General features: G+C 42.5%; 1 protein-coding gene across 1 annotated transcript in view; it reads left to right on the top strand.

Annotated features, from left to right (window-relative positions):
• The window catches only part of CHPT1 (choline phosphotransferase 1), a 59,077-nt gene that overhangs the window by 18,599 nt on the left and 22,480 nt on the right, over window positions 1-17,998 (top strand). Inside the window, exons 4-5 of the mRNA XM_030215414.1 lie at window positions 12,329-12,413; window positions 16,766-16,897. Of these exons, the coding sequence (XP_030071274.1) occupies window positions 12,329-12,413; window positions 16,766-16,897 (217 nt within the window). The remainder of the gene's footprint in view (window positions 1-12,328; window positions 12,414-16,765; window positions 16,898-17,998) is intronic.

Genomic DNA, 17,998 nt, shown 5'->3' with positions numbered 1-17,998 from the left:
ATATTTTATTTATTTATTTGCTGCATTTTGTATATATATGGCCGCCTTGCTCTCAGTAAAATACAGGTCAATGGCTCAGGCTAAAGAGCTAGGCCTCTGCAAGCAAATGGCTCATAAGAGCTAGGCTTCTTAAAATCAGAATCATCTCTGATATAAAAGAGAGCTAGCTTGTAAAAATCAGAGATCACCTTTGACGCAGTTACATTTCACTGTGGCAAGTGCTGAACTGGCAAGGGTGGGGGCAATCTACTCTATAAACAATCCTGAGATTGGCACCTGCAAGACGTCATGAGCAAGAGTTGCTGTGGTTATGTAGAGATATTACTGGGTCAGCTGTACCCCGGGTGAGAACATCCAAGGGGGGGGGCTAGAGGAAGGTTTGGGAACATGTGAAGTCATTCTGATAAGGACTAGGAGCCCTGTTGAGACAGCTGGGGTCCATTGAAATGAACAGGGCCAAAATTGTATATAAGCAGCAGTCTAATGAGTATTAGTTCAGACGAGAAGAAGAAGGAGACGAGAGGAGAAGACGAACAGAGAAGGGAGACTCCAGAAGGCTAGAGAGAGAGGATGTGCTATGATATGCGGTTCCATTATGTGAATGCTTAACCTACCTGTATTACCATTGGTAAGATTGTAATAAACTATCTTATTATATCTACTACATACTGGGTTCCTTTCTAATTACAAGAGTCCATACTGCCTGACGGTGTAAGCCTGTCATGAGCAGATTCAAGGTTGGGAAAGCTAGATATTTGGAGGGCATATGTAACTTTGCCCAGAGAGAGATGAGACGGGCCACTGCTTCCGCTGCTTGATTAGCAAAGGCAGATTCTGAGAAAATAAACAATTTGTATCCCACACTTTCCCACCTATTTGCAGGCTCAATGTGGCTTACAATATGTTACAACAACACTCACATTAATGGAATAAGAATTTTCAGAATATAGATTCAGATAAGTTGCATAAGAATATCATGTCAATCATATATAATAGATGATCATCCTTTTTTCTTGTTTGTGGTTGATTGACGTACACATATTAATGCCACATGACATTATGGAGGGATTCTATAAATAGTGCCTGAAGATGGACATTGAAAAACTGGGCGCTAAGCTCAGTTTCTGTGAAGGCAGAGTTGGGCACCAAATCTGTTATAGTGTATTAGCACAAGTCCACAGTTTTGCACCAAACTTTAGACTCAACCACATACTCCATGTGCCAGAGCCGGTGGTGGGAGGCGGGACTGGTGGTTGGGAGGCGGGGATAGTGCTGGGCAGACTTATACGGTCTGTGCCAGAGCCGGTGGTTGGGAGGCGGGGATAGTGCTGGGCAGACTTATGTGGTCTGTGCCCTGAAGAGCACAGGTACAAATCAAGGTAGGGTATACACAAAATGTAGCACATATGAGTTATCTTGTTGGGCAGTCTGGATGGACCGTGCAGGTCTTTTTCTGCCGTCATCTACTATGTTACTATGTTATGTCTATGACTGGTGCAAATGATGGTGCAGAAAACCAGTTGGATGTGTAAATGCAACTATTCTATAAACCCTTGCAAATCTGGTCATACCTCTCTCCGTGACTATGAACAAATCTATAATAGGTATAATCTCCATGGAATCAATGTCTATATCTGATGCCCTCAGCGATGGCACTTGCTGCTATTTTCTACCAAAACAAAAAGGAGAGGGAAACCAAAAGCACCACAGCAAGAGCAAATAGCAAAAAAAGCACAAGGAGCCTTCAAGAGTGGGGGTGTCTCAGCCTTGCTTTATTGATCAGACCCGACGCAGTCCGTGTTTCGGTGAAAAACGCCTATGTAAGGGGTCTAATAATAGTATCTGAATCCAAGAAAATAAATAATCCAGTGCTGAAAAACACCCTTGTCTTTAAAAAGACAAATCTGTCGGAGACTTGAATGGCACAAAAAAAACCAACTAGTTACTTAAGAATTTTTCCCACCTTCAACAAAACTGGTGTGTGTTGGCAGCCAAATGCTTAATTACTAGCTGTGTTTTTGGGATAGGAGGTAGTGTCCTATTGTGGATTAAAAACTGGTTAAAAGCTAGAAAATGGAGAGTAGGGTTATAAGGTCAGTATTCTCAATGGAGAAGGGTAGATATTAGGGTTCCCCGGGGGTCTGTGCTGGTGCCGCTGCTTTTTAACATATTTGTAAATGATCTAGAGATGGGAGTAACTAGTGAGGTAATTAAATTTGCTGACGACATAAAGTTGTTCAAAGTATAACAACAGCTAGATCTTTTTTTTCTTGGGTGTCGACCCCCTAGGTGGAACCGTAGCATTAGATTACTATGATTCTGCTTATGCTTCCCAATGTCCGTCACTTTGCATTTGTCCACATTAAATTTCTTCTGCCATTTGAATGCCCAGTCTTCCAATTTCCTAAGATCCTCCTGCAATTTTTCACAGTCCTTATATGTTTTAACAACCTTGAATAGTTTTGTGTCAGCTGCAAATTTAATTACCTCACTGGTCATTCCAATTTCCAGACCATTTATAAATATGTTAAATAGCACCAATCCCAATACAGATCCCTGCAGCACTCCACTATTCACCCTCCTCCACTGAGAGAAATGCTTTCTGTCCAATAACCAATTCCTGATCCACAACAGATCACTGCCTCCTATCCCATGACTCTTTAATTTTCTTAGGAGTCTCTCATGAGGCACTTTGTCAAAAGCTTTCTGAAAATCCAGTTACACTACATCAACTGGCTCACCTTTATCCACCTGTTTGTTCACACCTTCAAAGAAATGAAGCAGATTGGTGAGGCAAGGCTTCCCATGGCTGAACCTAAGCTGACTCTGTCCCATTAAACCATGTTTATTTATATGTTTTTAAAATTGTATTCTTTATAATAGTTCCCACTATTTTACCCGGCATTGACGTCAGGCTTACAAGTCTGTAATTTCCTGGCTAACTCCTGGAGCCCTTTTTAAAAATTAGTGTCACATTAGCCACCCTCCAATCTTCAGGTACTACAGACATGACAGGTTACAGATTACTAATAGCAGATCAGCAATTTCATGTTTTGAGTTTTTTCAGTATCCTTGGATGCAGGGGCATATCTGCGTGGGGCCACAGGGGCCTGGGCCCCCCGCAGATTTCGCCCTGGACCCCCCTACCGCCGCCAACACCTACCTTTGCTGGCGGGGGACCCCAACCCCCGCCAGCCGAGGTCCGCTTCCTCTAAAAATATTCCTTGAGCTGAGGTCATTTAAGTTGTTAGTCCTCGCTCCCACTCCGTGCTGCTGTTCAAACTCTGTGGAATCCAGTTTCGGAGTCTGTCTGACGTCGCAGCACGTTGTACGTGCAGGACGACGTACAACGTGCTGCGATGTCAGACAGACTCCGAAACTGGATTTCACAGAGTTTGAACAGCAGCACGGAGGAGTTGGGAGCGAGGATGAACAACTTAAAAGACCTCAGCTCAAGGAATATTTTTAGAGGAAACGGACCTCGGCTGGCGGGGGTTGGGGTCCCCCGCCAGCAAAGGTAGGTATTGGCGGCGGTAGGGGGGTGGTGGTGACGGCGGCAGGGGGGGTGGCAATGGCGGCAGGGGGGGGTTATAATGTGCCCCCCCTCACTCTGGCTCCGTCCCCCCCTACCGCTGAACCCCAGATACGCCCCTGCTTGGATGTATGGCATCTGGTCCAGGTGATTTACTACTCTTTTTAATTTGTTGATTTGGCTCAGTATGTCTTCCATGTTCACCACTTTTTTCATTGTATTTGTTAATTTGTAATGTAGTAATTAGATTAAATCAGTTTTTGAAGCTTCTGGCTTGTGTCTTTGCACAGTACAGGGAGACATGCACCATTTTTTTTTTTCTGGTGTTCGCTTGTATGCAGAGTCTGGCTTCTTCAGTTCAGTTTAATTTTTGTCTACATATTTCTATTTTTAGTTTATGGTTACTTAATCTATACTGGGATCTGTGTTTGTGAAGGACACATGGCTTCTTGTTAACATTGTCTGTTTAAAATTGCAATAAAAATTAAATTATAAAAAAAACCAAACACATTGTCCGTGCAGGATTGATCTGTACTACTCTGGCTTGTTTACTTTTCCCTTTATGTATATTGATGTTTTAGTGCTTGCCACAATGTTTATAGTTCTACTTTTTCCTAGGTAGGCTCTTGTTGTGTAACTCGTAAAAGTTACTACTGTTATGATATGGTCGAATTGTCCTGGTATGTAAGTACTGAATTTTGATCACACCTTTCTCAGTAGTAACTCAAGGCAAGTTAACGTTCAGGTACAGTATGTATTTTCCTGTCCCTGGAGGTCTTACAATCTAAGGGCCTCTTTTATCAAGCTGCACTAGTGGTTCCCGTGTGGCCATGCTGAGGAAGCCCATTCAAAGTGAATAGGCTTTGTTGGCATTGCAAACCGGGGACCACGAGCACCATTGGTTAAGAGGCCCTATGTTTTGTACCTGGGGTAATACAGGGTTAAGGGGCCCTTTTACTAAGGCGTGCCCAAAAGTGGCCTGCGCTGGTGTAGGCGCGTGTTTTAGACGCTGTGAGAGGTTATTGAGTAGACGACCTCAAGGAAAGCGAGAGCAGCCCCGGAGGGAGATGAGGAGGCATTCACAAAACTCTTAGAGAGGGGGAGGGCGCCCTCCGATGGCCAAGAGATTTATTGGAATAAGGAATAGGCCCAGGGACCACCAGGCCGACAATGCACCTGACCCAATACAGGACTCACAGGAAGTGAAGAGGGAGGGGCAGGATTGGGAGATGGCTTCTAATCAGGGAGATGAGGAGCAGCTGGGGGAACCCTGGGAGGAGGAAGAAGAAGAAATGGAATGGGATAAAAAGGAGGCTATAGAGGAGAGTGAGGAGGAGGATATAGAGGTGGCTGCATTAGCACGGACTGCTGGGGCTAAGGTGAGAGGTTTCCTGGCTACTGTACTTCCTCAACTGTCTAGAGTGGGTAAGACAGAATTGATGCAGCTGGGAAGGAATCTGTGGCAGCAAGTAACCCAGAAGGTTAAGCGTGGGGCAAAGTTAAATACTGTGTGTTGTAAAGATCTGGTGATTACGAGCCCAAAGGAGAAAGTGGTTAAAAACATTGTACTATGATCAGCAATGAACCCCTGTTTGGCATTGTGAATGTGAACAAAGGTCAAGGAGTTTAAGATGAGACAATATTCTGCACTGCTGAAATTACTACAACTGAACTGATGTAAATAAAAGAGCTTCCTTTATTATAAAACGATTGGAGTCAATGTCCGTTTGTTGGGATGTGTGGACTAAAGGCACAGCGATTCAAGGTAACCAGGCTGTGGAGATTGGAGAATAGGAGTAAGGCTGATACTACGAGGGACAGGAGCCCTTTCAGCATATCTGCTAAGCAGGGTCAACCTTGGCCAAAGAGTGGAAGGGGGACCTGCTTACAACGCGTACTGGTCCGTTTCCTGAGCACACCTGGGAAAAAGGGATTTGTTTAATGTGCCGGAAAATGGACATGCAGCAAAATGAAAACCAGCACGCATCCGTTTTTGACCTGAGACTTTAACGCCACCCATTGACTTAGCAGTAAGGTCTCGCATTAACTGGGCAGTAAGTGTCCAGAGCGGTAGAAAATAGAATATATTTTCATAGATTTCATGGGAGTTCAGTAAGAGTACTTGCATTAGACCTCACCTTGGAACTATGCCTGAACACGGAGTGATTACCAACCTTATAAAGGATGGAAGTTTAGAATTAGATATACAATAGAGAAGATGGTTATAAGATAAAAAGTTTGCTAAGCACCAGTTCCAACACTTTCAAGTGTGTTTTCACCAAGGCACATGCAAGCAGGAAATTGAAAATAAAGGCACAGGGATAGTGAATTAGATTGAGTTATCAAGGAAAGAAAGACATGTGGTGAGTGTTTTCACTTTTACCAACTGGAAATTAATTAATGAAACTAGATACTCAATTGTCTTATCAGGCGGAAAAAATACAATTTCAGTAACAATATAATTTTTAGAAGAACACTGTTATCTTGTGCATACTTTTCCTTGGCCACATTCCTCCACCAATAAAAATGAAACGAATAAATTTATAATATAATATTTCTGTAGTTAATAATAGGATATGTATTAACAGAGGGAATTACTCAGAGCATGTGGTCGCAAAGAATTACAAAATGAAATGTTCTTATATTCCAATTGTAATTCTAATTCGATTCTCTAGTCTTATACATACTTATTCTATTCCAATTAAAGGTAAATTGTTAAGAATAATAATTATGTAAGAATAGAGGGGAATATTATATACTAAATTCGAATTAATTACATTAACCTGCACTGTATGTTTTGGAACATGTGCTCAAAGCATGGCACTAAGTTTAAAAAGCGACCATGTGGTATCAGTGTAACTTTAAAAGGTAACATGTGCTCAGAGTATTTGGAGCCTGCACATGTGAGAACATGTGCTTTTCCCAATATAAAGGCCAGATAGTTAACTTTAAAAGAAAATGTTTATTTCTAGTACAGGCAAGGTAATAAGTTTACAATAGAGAGGTAGTTTTAGAAAGGATCTTTTACCAATGGAAGTATGCTACAAAATAACAGGTTTGATTGTAAATTAAGCTGGATAACTCACATTGATGGAGGCTGCTATGGAGAGTCATGCATGAGAATCTTGCTGGAACAAAAGGTTTCTTTGTAGATTTGCTGTCTGATGGAGCTTGAAGCAGTTTCTTTTAAGGTGGATGTGATGTCCAGCTTGAGAAGTCAGGATTCTAGCTTGCTTTTAGATTTAATCAATTCAGGACAGCGGCGACTAGGACAGGAGCATCAGGAACTCAGGAACAGCCAGGAAGAACTCTCTCTCTAAAGAAAGAATCCCTGCTTTTTAAAGTGTCTGAACTGGGCATTAGACTCATGTCAGGTGGTTGCCCTTGGTCCAATTGGAAAGCTCCTGGATAGCTGAATCCTGGGCATCTGGCTTTGAGATGGAGCATGGCAACAGGTCACATGCTCAATGACATCACAAGACTTCCTGCCTGGACATCTGCTAGTCCATGGTCTGAGAGTGATTGAGCTTAGATGGGCTTAGTCTTTGTCTGAAAATAGGTGGAGGTGTAGTCTTTTGTTACTGCAGTCTCTGAGATAGCTGTCTTTGAAAGGAACATCTGCTGGTCCATTGTCTGAGGGTGATTGAGCTTCTTTTGTCTGATGGGCTTTTCTGAGTCTGAGTAATAGGTGGAGTTTCACTGTCTTTTGTTCTGTGATTGATTCTTTGGATAGGTGTTGATGGTCTTAGGTAACCACCCAGCTAGTAGTTTTCTAGAGGAAAGGGGGGGGGGGGGGGGGTAGTGTCTTTGAAGCTGTATATTTTATATGATTTAGATCTGATGCAGCAAAATTAATAACTCTCACAATTAAACTTATATCATGCTACATGCCGTGTGTTTTGGGCGCACGCTAAAAAATAGAATTATTGCCCAGGGCACACGGTAGCCAAATGGTAGTGCCAATTGGATGCGCATAGGCGTCTACACGCCTTTGTACAAAGGGCCCCTAAGTGATTTGTCCAAGATCTCAAGGAACAGCAGTAGGATTTGAATCCTGGCTTCCTTGGTTCTCCGCCTGTTGCTCTAACCATTTGGTACAAATAATATATATCTGTATTAGCTGTACCTAATGTTTGGTAACTCTGCAGTAAACTAAAGGCTAGCAGAGCTGAAGTCTGGTGTCTATTTGGCAGCCTACCTCAACAACTGATAGGTAAATCATTTTATGGTTGCCAATAACCTCAAGATTTCTGCTACTGTGCTGCAGAACATCACATGGCCACCAGGAAGATGCTGGACTGGGGAGCTAGTGCTGACTGAGAACCAAGTGTTAAAATACCTGCCTATATTTCCAGAATATTGCTTTAATATACTGTATTATTTTGATGTGCATAATTTTTTTTTTGGTACATAATTCTCTGGAGTGTATACAATATACATAATACCATCAGTAACAGAACTACTGGAGAGGCAGCTGGTAGATAGTGAAGGAATTCTTCTCTATTGTGTTCAAAAGTGACCCTACTGCCTTTTTGTTTTTAATCTTACAGGGGGAACAATGTTTATTTATTTATTTTATTTATTTGTTACATTTGTATCCCACATTTTCCCCCCTATTTACAGGCCTGAATGTGGCTTACATAGTACCGTAAAGGCGTTCGCCAATTCCGGTATGAACAAATACAGTAATGTGGTAGAATAAGGTTCATGTGTACAGACACATTAGGGAATCGTAGAGAGGAAGAGTTATTATATGTCCATTACGAGCTTTGGTTTCGTTGTGTTGCAGGGTTCAGGCATTTAAGTTGGGTCGGTAGGGTATGCCTTTTTGAACAGGTTAGTTTTTAATGATTTCTGGAAGTTTAGGTGATCATAAATTGTTTTCACGTCTTTTGGTAATGCGTTCCATAGTTGTGTGCTTATATAGGAGAAGCTGGATGCATAAGTTGATTTGTATTTGAGTCCTTTGCAGTTCGGGTAGTGAAGGTTTAGGTATGTTCATGTTGATCCTGTTGTGTTTCTGGTTGATAGGTCTATGAGGTCTGTCATGTATCCCGGGGCTTCACTGTAGATAATTTTATGAACCAGGGTGCAGATTTTGAAGGCAATACGTTCTTTGATTGGGATCCAGTGCAGTTTTTCTTGGAGGGGTTTGGTGCTTTCGAATTGCGTTTTTTCCAAATATAAGCCTGGCTGCCGTGTTTTGAGCAGTCTGAAGTTCCTTTATAAGCTGTACTAAACATCAGTAGCTGAGTAAAATTTAGAGTAGCTATAGACAAATAGGGAAAGCAGATGGCTAATGGAATTCTTTCCAACCTCCCTGCAAGTGTTTCTGTATATGTGTGTGTGCACATCTGTGTTCATATCTGTAAGAAATGCTCACAATGTAATGGAAAAGTTTTGCTCACGTCAACTCGGTCCTTTACTCGTGAAGAAAAGTTTTTGCTCGCATCAACTCTGTCCTTAGAGGGAACATGGTTTGTGTCCCTCTTGCAAGTTGCTGAAGTCATTTGGCATGTCTTGTCGAGTCTACGCAGATGATATTCAGTTTTTTGTTCCAATAACAGTATCCAACATCCATAGCGAGGTTACAGGAGGTATTTGAGGGGAGTTTGGAGTGGATGACCGGTAACCACTTGTGGTTGAATGTGAGTAAAATGGAGGTGCTGTTTCCTCCAATTCTACTCCAAATTACCCAACTATTTCTCTGGCTGGAACTTCCATTGCTGTTGCTCGTGAAATCCAGAATATGGGAGTCTTATTGGTCTCATCCTTGTCCTTCAGGCAATGATTAAAAATTCTTACTTTGTTACAATAATTGAGTAAATTATGACCTATGTTATGTCGGGGTGATTTCCAAAAGATACTACAAGCAATGATCCTTTGTACTTTGGATTATTGTAATGTCGTGTATTTGGGCCTGCCTGTTTTGTGTATACAGGCATTTCAGACAGTACAGAATTATGTCGCACGTTTGTTACATCGACTTTCAAAATGCAAACATGAATCTCCTTTACTGCAGCAGTTGCGCTGGCTTCCTGTGGCGCAAAGAATCAAATTTAAACTGTTGCCATTAGTTCACTAGGGATTACACCAGGACTCTTTTTACTATCCGCGTAGTGTATTGCAACGTTATATGCCGTCATGATCACTGCATTCAGCAAGTGCTTGTGTACATGTTATGCTGACTTTAAGACACTTGCATCCAGGGCTGCCAAGAGACAAAACCGGGCCCGGGGCAAGCCTTCCCCCCCCTGCCCCACACCGCTTACTTGTCCTGCTCTGTCCTGTCAGTCTGCACAGCAAACTTCCCCAGGGCCTGGCGCTAGCATTACTCTCCTGTTCCCGTGCGCGGCAGCGCCACAGAGTCCTTTCTTCCTGTTGCGTCCAAAGAGGCTGTTTGGACGCGGCAGGATTCAGGAAGGAAGTACTCTGCTCTGTGGCGCTGCCGCGCACTGGAGCAGGAAAGTAATGCTAGTGCCAGGCGGGCCCCCCCTTGGATGCCGGGCCCTTGGGAATTTTGCCCCCTCCCCTGCCCCTCCCCTCTCGGCGGCCCTGCTTGCATCTGAATATTTGAAGAACTGGTATGTTTTCTGTAGCTGGTCCCTCAGAGTGGAACAAACTGCCCTTGGTACTGAAGGCACAAGGTAGTGTAGTGTCTTTTAAAATATCACCTGTTAAGCCAAACTTTTGACCTACCATGATTTGTCTGTGTCTCACTGACTCTACTTTCTTGCTTCATTTGTATTCATTAGTTGTCTGATTATATTTTCTGTATATTCTTTTGTTACCTGCCTTGGAACCTGGGGCGATGGAGGGTTAAGTGACTTGTCCAGGGTCACAAGGAGCTGCATTGGGAATCTGGTTCCCTATACTGTATTAACCATTAGTTTTGCTGAAATCCAAGTAAACCACATACAGTGATTGTTTCTGCTCTAATTCTCTAGTCATCCTATCAAAGAAATGAATCAGATACGTTAAATATTAAGGGGCATTTTTGATATGACATCTAAATCTGATTTTGGACGTTTATAGAATAGCGCATCCACCTGACCTATGCGCTGTTCTATAAACTGCGTCTGAGCGTAGACACGGCTTATGGAATAACGCTAGGCATGTAACCTGGATGCACCTAGATTTTAGTTGCCATATATAGAATCTAACCCTTTGTGCTCAGTGCATTTTTCTTTTGTGAACATTTTTGAAGAAAAAAGCAAACGTCCAAGCTAAAAACTCACAAAAACAAGCCATTGGGACCTATGGGGGTGGGGGGGCACTTTCTTGGTAGACTGGCCACACAGACATCCCAGCAGAGCAGTGGGGCACCCTAGAGGGCACTGCAGTGGACTTCACATAAAAGATCCCAGGTACACATCTCACCATTACCCCCTTATATTGTATGGTGAGCCCACCAAAAACCTAGTGTACTCAACTGAACGCTACTACAATAGCCCTTATGGCTGCTGGTGTCACTATATGTGGGTAGAGAAGTTTTATATGGGTTTTGGAGGGCTCACGCTTTTCAACACAAGTGTAAGAGTGAGATATGGGCCTGGGTCTCCAGTTAAAGGGAAATGGGAAGTGGACCAATGACTCCAGGGAAACGGGATACTGATGTATAAGGTACCACTTTATTCACAGACTCGACACAGTACTGTGTTTGGGCCACAGGCCTGCCTCAGGAGTCGGCTGTGCGATGCCTCCTCCTCGTGCTGTTGCTATCAGGGTCCGGGCTCAGCGCCACCTCCCCCACTGCACCAGACGCCAGTGACTAGGAAAACTGGCGCGATAAAATACAGTACCTTCTCCTTACAAGCGCTAGTGGGAGCTACAGAGAGAGCGAGAGCTGTAAGGAGAAGGTACTGTATTTTATCGCGCCAGTTTTCCTAGTCACTGGCGTCTGGTGCAGTGGGGGAGGTGGCGCTGAGCCCGGACCCTGATAGCAACAGCACGAGGAGGAGGCATCGCACAGCCGACTCCTGAGGCAGGCCTGTGGCCCAAACACAGTACTGTGTCGAGTCTGTGAATAAAGTGGTACCTTATACATCAGTATCCCGTTTCCCTGGAGTCATTGGTCCACTTCCCACTTCCCTTTAACTGTTGTGTTTTCATGGGAGTTAGTGTTCATCCACTCCGGTGGATTACCTCCTCCCTGGGTCTCCTTCTCCACAGTGCACTGCACCCTCCACTAGGCTATTCCAGTGATCTGCTTGCTGCTCTAATAGGACTGGCCATAACATCTGACGCTGTCATAGAGGCTGGTATGTATTGTTTCGTTCACATCTCTGGGGGGGTAGGAGGGGGGTCAGTGACCACTGGGAGGGTAAGGGGACGTAATGTCTTAATCCCTCCCCCCTCCCCCCCAATCTGGTCATTTAGGGCACCTTTTTGTGACTTAATCATGATTGAAACAGGTCTAGACCAAAACATCTAACTGTTAGCCCTTGACATTTTTGCTTTCTTCCATTATGGCAGAAAAATGTCTGCACGTTCTGGGAATGCCAAAATCCTGCCCCTGACAGGCCCCCATGTGATTTGGATGCACTGCAGACAAACTGCAAAGAAACACGTCTTTAAAATGTCTTTCAAAAATAGTGATTTGGATGTTTTAGACCAAAAAATGTCCATCTGCCACTTTGTGTCGCTTTTTGGATGTTTTTCTGTTTCGAAAATGAGCCCCATTATCTGCCAAAAGACTCCTTGTTCAAAACTGCACTTCTTTTTTGACATTTGCTGATTTCATCACATGACATGCATCTAATGCCTATTTGTGGTCTGTTGTTTTTTCTTCTTCAGAATTGATGTAACTGAAGTTCAGATATCAATTATAATTATATATTTGATATCTGCGTTTGGGGGAAACACCCTGTGGGACTATAAGGTAATATTACTAAGCATTTAAGTGTGGTGTTTTCTTTTACTCATCATGCAAAGGTTTTATGGAACGGTGGTCCTTTAATTTTTGTACAAGGTTTGCATTTGCCGTATCTTCACTGCAACAATTTTTAATTAAATGTGCATGTGCTGCTTTTTTGGGGGGATTGCATTATACAATATTGTTTATCATACAAAGGGTCCTGTTTACTTAGCTGATTTAAAATGGTGTGTTCATGTGCCATTTTCATGCAAGTAATTCCCACAGGATATATGAGACTAGAATGTGCAATTCTGCGCCAAAACAACGGGAGTTTGTGGCCCAGAACCACCGACTTTTAAAGCTTCCCTAGAGAACATAAAAATGAATGAGCTGCATCTACTGGTTGGCAGCCACAAAAGAGCAGGGGTGTTTTTTTGTTTTTAGATGTCCAAATAGATGGTTAGATGGCTAATAATGTTAATCTCAAATCCACATTTACTTATCCTAATTACTATTCTGTTTTAATCAAGCAGATTAGTACTATTTAGGAGGTATTGTCTTATGCTGGAACTAATACAGGATATCGGGGTTCTGTACTTTGTGGGTTCAGAGAATATGTGACCTTGGACAGGTCAGTATCTCTCCTTATATTAAATTTACTCAGTTGTATTTAGTTTATAGGGATCATGTTCCTCCTCCAGTATAAAAAGGCTGAAATCAGCTACCAGCTGTTCCCCTGCACAGGAATCCGTCTGTATGTTTCTGAACTGCTTTGATCGTAGGTGTTGGAATCTTGTTAGGGTCAAAGGTCCAACTGTACATAAATACGAGGCAATTATCTTGAAGCTCTGTGGAATGAAAACACCTGTATGATGTGCAGATATCTTACAGCTGTTATTTGGATTTAAATGGCATGATTAATTTTAAAAAAACATGGTGTAACTTCTGCTAAAGATATGTTTGGACTCTAAAGAATTGACATTTCAATATTAGCTGTGGTTGCAAGAAATTTAATGTAACTTCTTTTCACCCTCTGCTGCTTTTTGGAAGTTTGGTATTACAAATATCTGCGAAAGGTAATTACCTTACTGCAAACCTATTTTAGGCTGTTTTATATTAGAAAGCAAAGATGCGTAATGTTTTTTATTTATTTTTTATTTATCATTTTACTTAATTAAATTCACATTTATCACATAAATGTAAGGAAATACAGAAATTAATATAAAAAGGAAAACATTTTCTCTCAACAATATATCTCTCTATATAAAAGGCAAAACCAATGTTCTATGAAGCCTCCAGCCGGAAGTGTGACGGGGGCGAGATATCCGGTTTCCCTATGAGTGTCTGCCCCGCCCTCTCTGTAACACAGTCAGTGAAGGAAAACAGCAGAGCACGAAATCAAATCGCTGGCTCTGTAACAGTGAAGGACTCAGAGGGGGGAGGGGACAGACAGCACAGGGGAAGGGAGAGAGGCCAGAGGGCAGGGACACACACACTCCCACATGCACACAGAAGAAAACATTGCTAGCCCCCGTTTCATTTGCATCAGAAACGGGGCTTTTTTACTAGTATTTACATAATTGTCCACAATTGGAAGATCCAAGATCAGGAAAACAATCTTAAAGAAAATAAGAACAACTCAAAATGGTTAATCTTACACTTCACATTTTCTGAGGGAGGAAGGTTAATCGGTTATTGCAGCCGGTACAGTGGTAACTGAAGGAAGTTGCTGCAGAGGATTCTTCATCTGTTGCCACAAACTCTTAAGATGCGTAATGTAATACGGAGTTGTAGCAGACACTATTTGCATTTTCTGTGCCACTGATTGTTATGCTGCAGTTTCTGAACTACTGTACCATTTTATTTTTTTTTTCCTTGACAAAAATGTCTCATGGGAGTAAGGAGCCTGTTTACCAAAAGGGGAGGTAAGCAGTTATGATGTGAATTAGTGTGGAGTAATTACCACATGGCCTTCACCCTAATTCAAACGGTAACTGCTTGCTATAGCAGGGGGTAGTAAATGGGTGGGGTTATGGGTATGGAAAGCACTTTGCATTTAGGGCCCCTTTTACTAAGCCATGTAAGCGTCTATGTGTGCCCAGCGTGCACCAAAATGAACTTACCGCCCGACGACTACGTGGCTCTTGCGGTAATTTCATTTTTGGTGTGCGTTCAAAAAATATTTTTTATTTTCTGGTGCGCGTAGGTCATTACCACGCAGATTCCTTACCGCTAGGTCTATGGCTGGCGGCAATTTTGATTTTGCCGCATGTCCATTTTCGGGGGGGGGGGGGGGGGAAGGCATTTTTGGTATGTGTGCTAAAAAATATTTTTGCACGCGCCCGAAACCCACGCCTACACTACCGCAAGCCACTTCTTACCGCGGCTTAGTAATTATTAATTCTTGCCATATATGGACTTGATAAGTGTGGACATGTAAATATTGATGGATTAGTCTATAATCATGTCCCATGACAATTACATTTATTGGTAGTATCTTGCTCTTCTGATTTGAAATAGTTTGTTGACTGATTTTGATTTGAAATCACAACTGACTTCGATTTCAAATTCATTTTGTACTTAGTGATTTTGATTTGATTTATCTTTGTTACATTTGTACCCCGCGCTTTCCCACTCATGGCAGGCTCAATGCGGCAGGCAATGGAGGGTTAAGTGACTTGCCCAGAGTCACAAGGAGCTCCCTGTGCCGGGAATCAAACTCAGTTCCTCAGTTCCCCAGGACCAAAGTCCACCTCCCTAACCACTAGGCCACTCCTCTTTGTCAAAATGACTTTACCCAACACTGGGGCTTTACCTCACTGGGGTGGGGTAAGATAGACAGATGCCTTCTAAGGTGTTGAGGATGGGTGTTCCTTGTTGCTGTATCACAATGCATAGCCAATAGCATGGCTGCAACTGCTTTATAGGCAATGAACTTGGAGTAGACGTCTTTCCTGTATGGTAACTGCGTAAACAGATGCAGGCAGCACCCCCAACAGTTACTGTGCATTAATCTGTGCAGCTAGTATATGGTAATTGCAACATTTTCCTGCATTTTAGTAAACAGGCTCCTAAATTAAAGGCCTTGATGTTCCAACTAGCTTTCTGTGGATAGATGGGATAGACTCAGGAAAGATATCAGGAAGTATTTTTTCACGGAGAGGGTGGTGGACGCTTGGAATGCCCTCCCGCGGGAGGTGGTGGAGATGAAAACGGTAACGGAGTTCAAACATGCGTGGGATATGCATAGAGGAATCCTGTGCAGAAGGAATGGATCCTCAGAAGCTTAGCTGAAATTGGGTGGCGGAGCAGGTGGGGGGAAGAGGGGGTGGTGGTTGGGAGGCAAGGATAGGGGAGGGCAGACTTATACAGTCTGTACCAGAGCCGGTGATGGGAGGCGGGACTGGTGGTTGGGAGGCGGGAAATACTGCTGGGCAGACTTATACGGTCTGTGCCCTGAAAAGGACAGGTACAAATTCAAGGTAAGGTCTACACATATGAGTTTGTCTTGGGCAGACTGGATGGACCATGCAGGTCTTTTTCTGCCGTCATCTACTATGTTACTATGTTACTATGTATGAGTTTAATTTAGCTAATAAATAGAAATAAAATAAAACATAGAACAGAAAATAAGACGATACCTTTTTTTTATTGGACTAACTTAATACATTTTTTGATACGCTTTCGAAGGTAACCCTTCTTCTATCAGAAGAAGGGTTACCTTTTGAAAGCTAATCAAAAAATGTATTAAGTTAGTCCAATAAAAAAAAGGTGGTATTTCTATTTATTACCTTTTAAAAGTGGACTAACATGGCTACCACATCACTCAACGTCAAGCTTAATTTAGTATTTACCTTTTCCTGGTTTGATTTTATTTAGGTATTGGTTTTACCTAAGTTTAATTTATTATGTATGCCAATTTTGTGAACCACATAGTACTATAGATAGTGCGGTATTAAGAGGCATATTTTCAAAGCACTTTGGGAGGCTAAGTTCCATAGGTTTCTATGGAACTTTGGGAGGCTAAGTGCTTTGAAAATGAGCTTGATAGTGATCTTACGTTTAAATGGGTAAAATAGCTGCAAGTAAACCAATTTATTCAGTTTCTGCTTTTATTCAAGGGCAGAACTGCGCCTTTATTTCTCAGGTTTGATGAACGTTTCAGGTATAATTATGGTTCATTTTTCATATTAGAAGCAGATTATTAACTAAAGTACAGTACATGTAATAAAGAATACCTCTACTGAGGTGAGGCAGAGAGACTGAAAATACAACCTTGCTCTTTCAGCGTTACATTACTTTCATACCAAACATTTCCAGCATGTCTGTGCCCTTCGTCAGACCACAAATTTCACATCTGTTTCCTTCTTTTGAAGATCCCATTAACAGGATTACCACTGAAGACCCTCCCCATTCTTGGAATAATTGGGGGAGCATTGTTTTCATGTTCCAATTATTTCAGGGTCATCTTGAGCGGTGGAATTGGGAAGAACGGCTCCACAATAGCAGTAAGTCCCAGAGTACAGTGTTCCCCAATTAATGTTCTTATTATAACGAGTATTACTACTACTAATCATGTCTAAAGCGCTACTAGACTTACGCAGCACTGTAGACATCATATACAGGTACCTTTCTCTGTCCCTAGGGGGCTCACAATCTAAGGGCCCTTTTACTAAGCCGTGTAAGCGCCTAAGTTTGCCAATTCTGAGTTACCGCCCAGCTATCACTTGGCCCTTGCGGTTATTTCATTTTTGGCACGCGTCCAAAAAATATATTTTTTTACATTTTCTGGCGCATAGGTCATTACTGCCCGGTTACTGCGTGAGACTTTACCACTGGGTCAATGGCTGGCAGTAAGGTCTCAGACCCAAAGTGGACACACGGCAATTTTCATTAAGCCGCATGTCCATTTTTGGCAAAAATGTTAAAAAGTTATTTTTTACAGGTGCGCTAAAAAATGATTCTGTGTATGCGCCCAAAACACGCGTCTACACTACTGCAGGCCATTTTTCAGCGCATCTTAGTAAAAGGACCCCTTAGTTTTTTGTACCTGGGGCAATGGAGGGATAAGTGATTTGCCCAAGGTCACAAGGAGCTGCAGTGGGAATTGAGCCCTGGTTGCCAGGGCCAAAGCTTGCTATACTAACCATTAGGCTACTCCTCCACTCCTCATAGCAGCAGTCTGTGGATCTAATGGCTGATGGAATAAACTACACTAAGCTCAGTGTGGTCATATAGTACACAGCAAATCAGCTCTGAGGGAAGTACTGCATTGTGCAAATTTTATTGCAGTGAGCATGGAAATGCAGACTTAACTGTGTAGAGAATATTTTGCAGTGAAGTGTACAAAATTTTAATGCAGCTGCTTAACTGCAGGCTCCAGTGGAGCTTTACTCCCCCCCCCCCCCCCCCAAAGGTGAGGTAAAGATTTTAACATTTAAGGGCCCCTTTTACTAAACCATGCTAACGATTCACGGTGCTGCAACACCAACAAAGCACAATCATTTTGAATGGGCTTCGTTGACATCACCAAGCAGGAATCACTAGCGTAGGTTGGTAAAAGAGACCCAAAGTTAAATTTACTTCCATTTTCATAGAGTTTTTAAACT

The sequence above is a fragment of the Microcaecilia unicolor genome, chromosome 9, assembly GCF_901765095.1.
Source record: "Microcaecilia unicolor chromosome 9, aMicUni1.1, whole genome shotgun sequence".
In the NCBI taxonomy this organism is placed as follows: Eukaryota; Metazoa; Chordata; class Amphibia; order Gymnophiona; family Siphonopidae; genus Microcaecilia; species Microcaecilia unicolor.
This window is presented reverse-complemented; position numbering and strand designations above follow the sequence as displayed.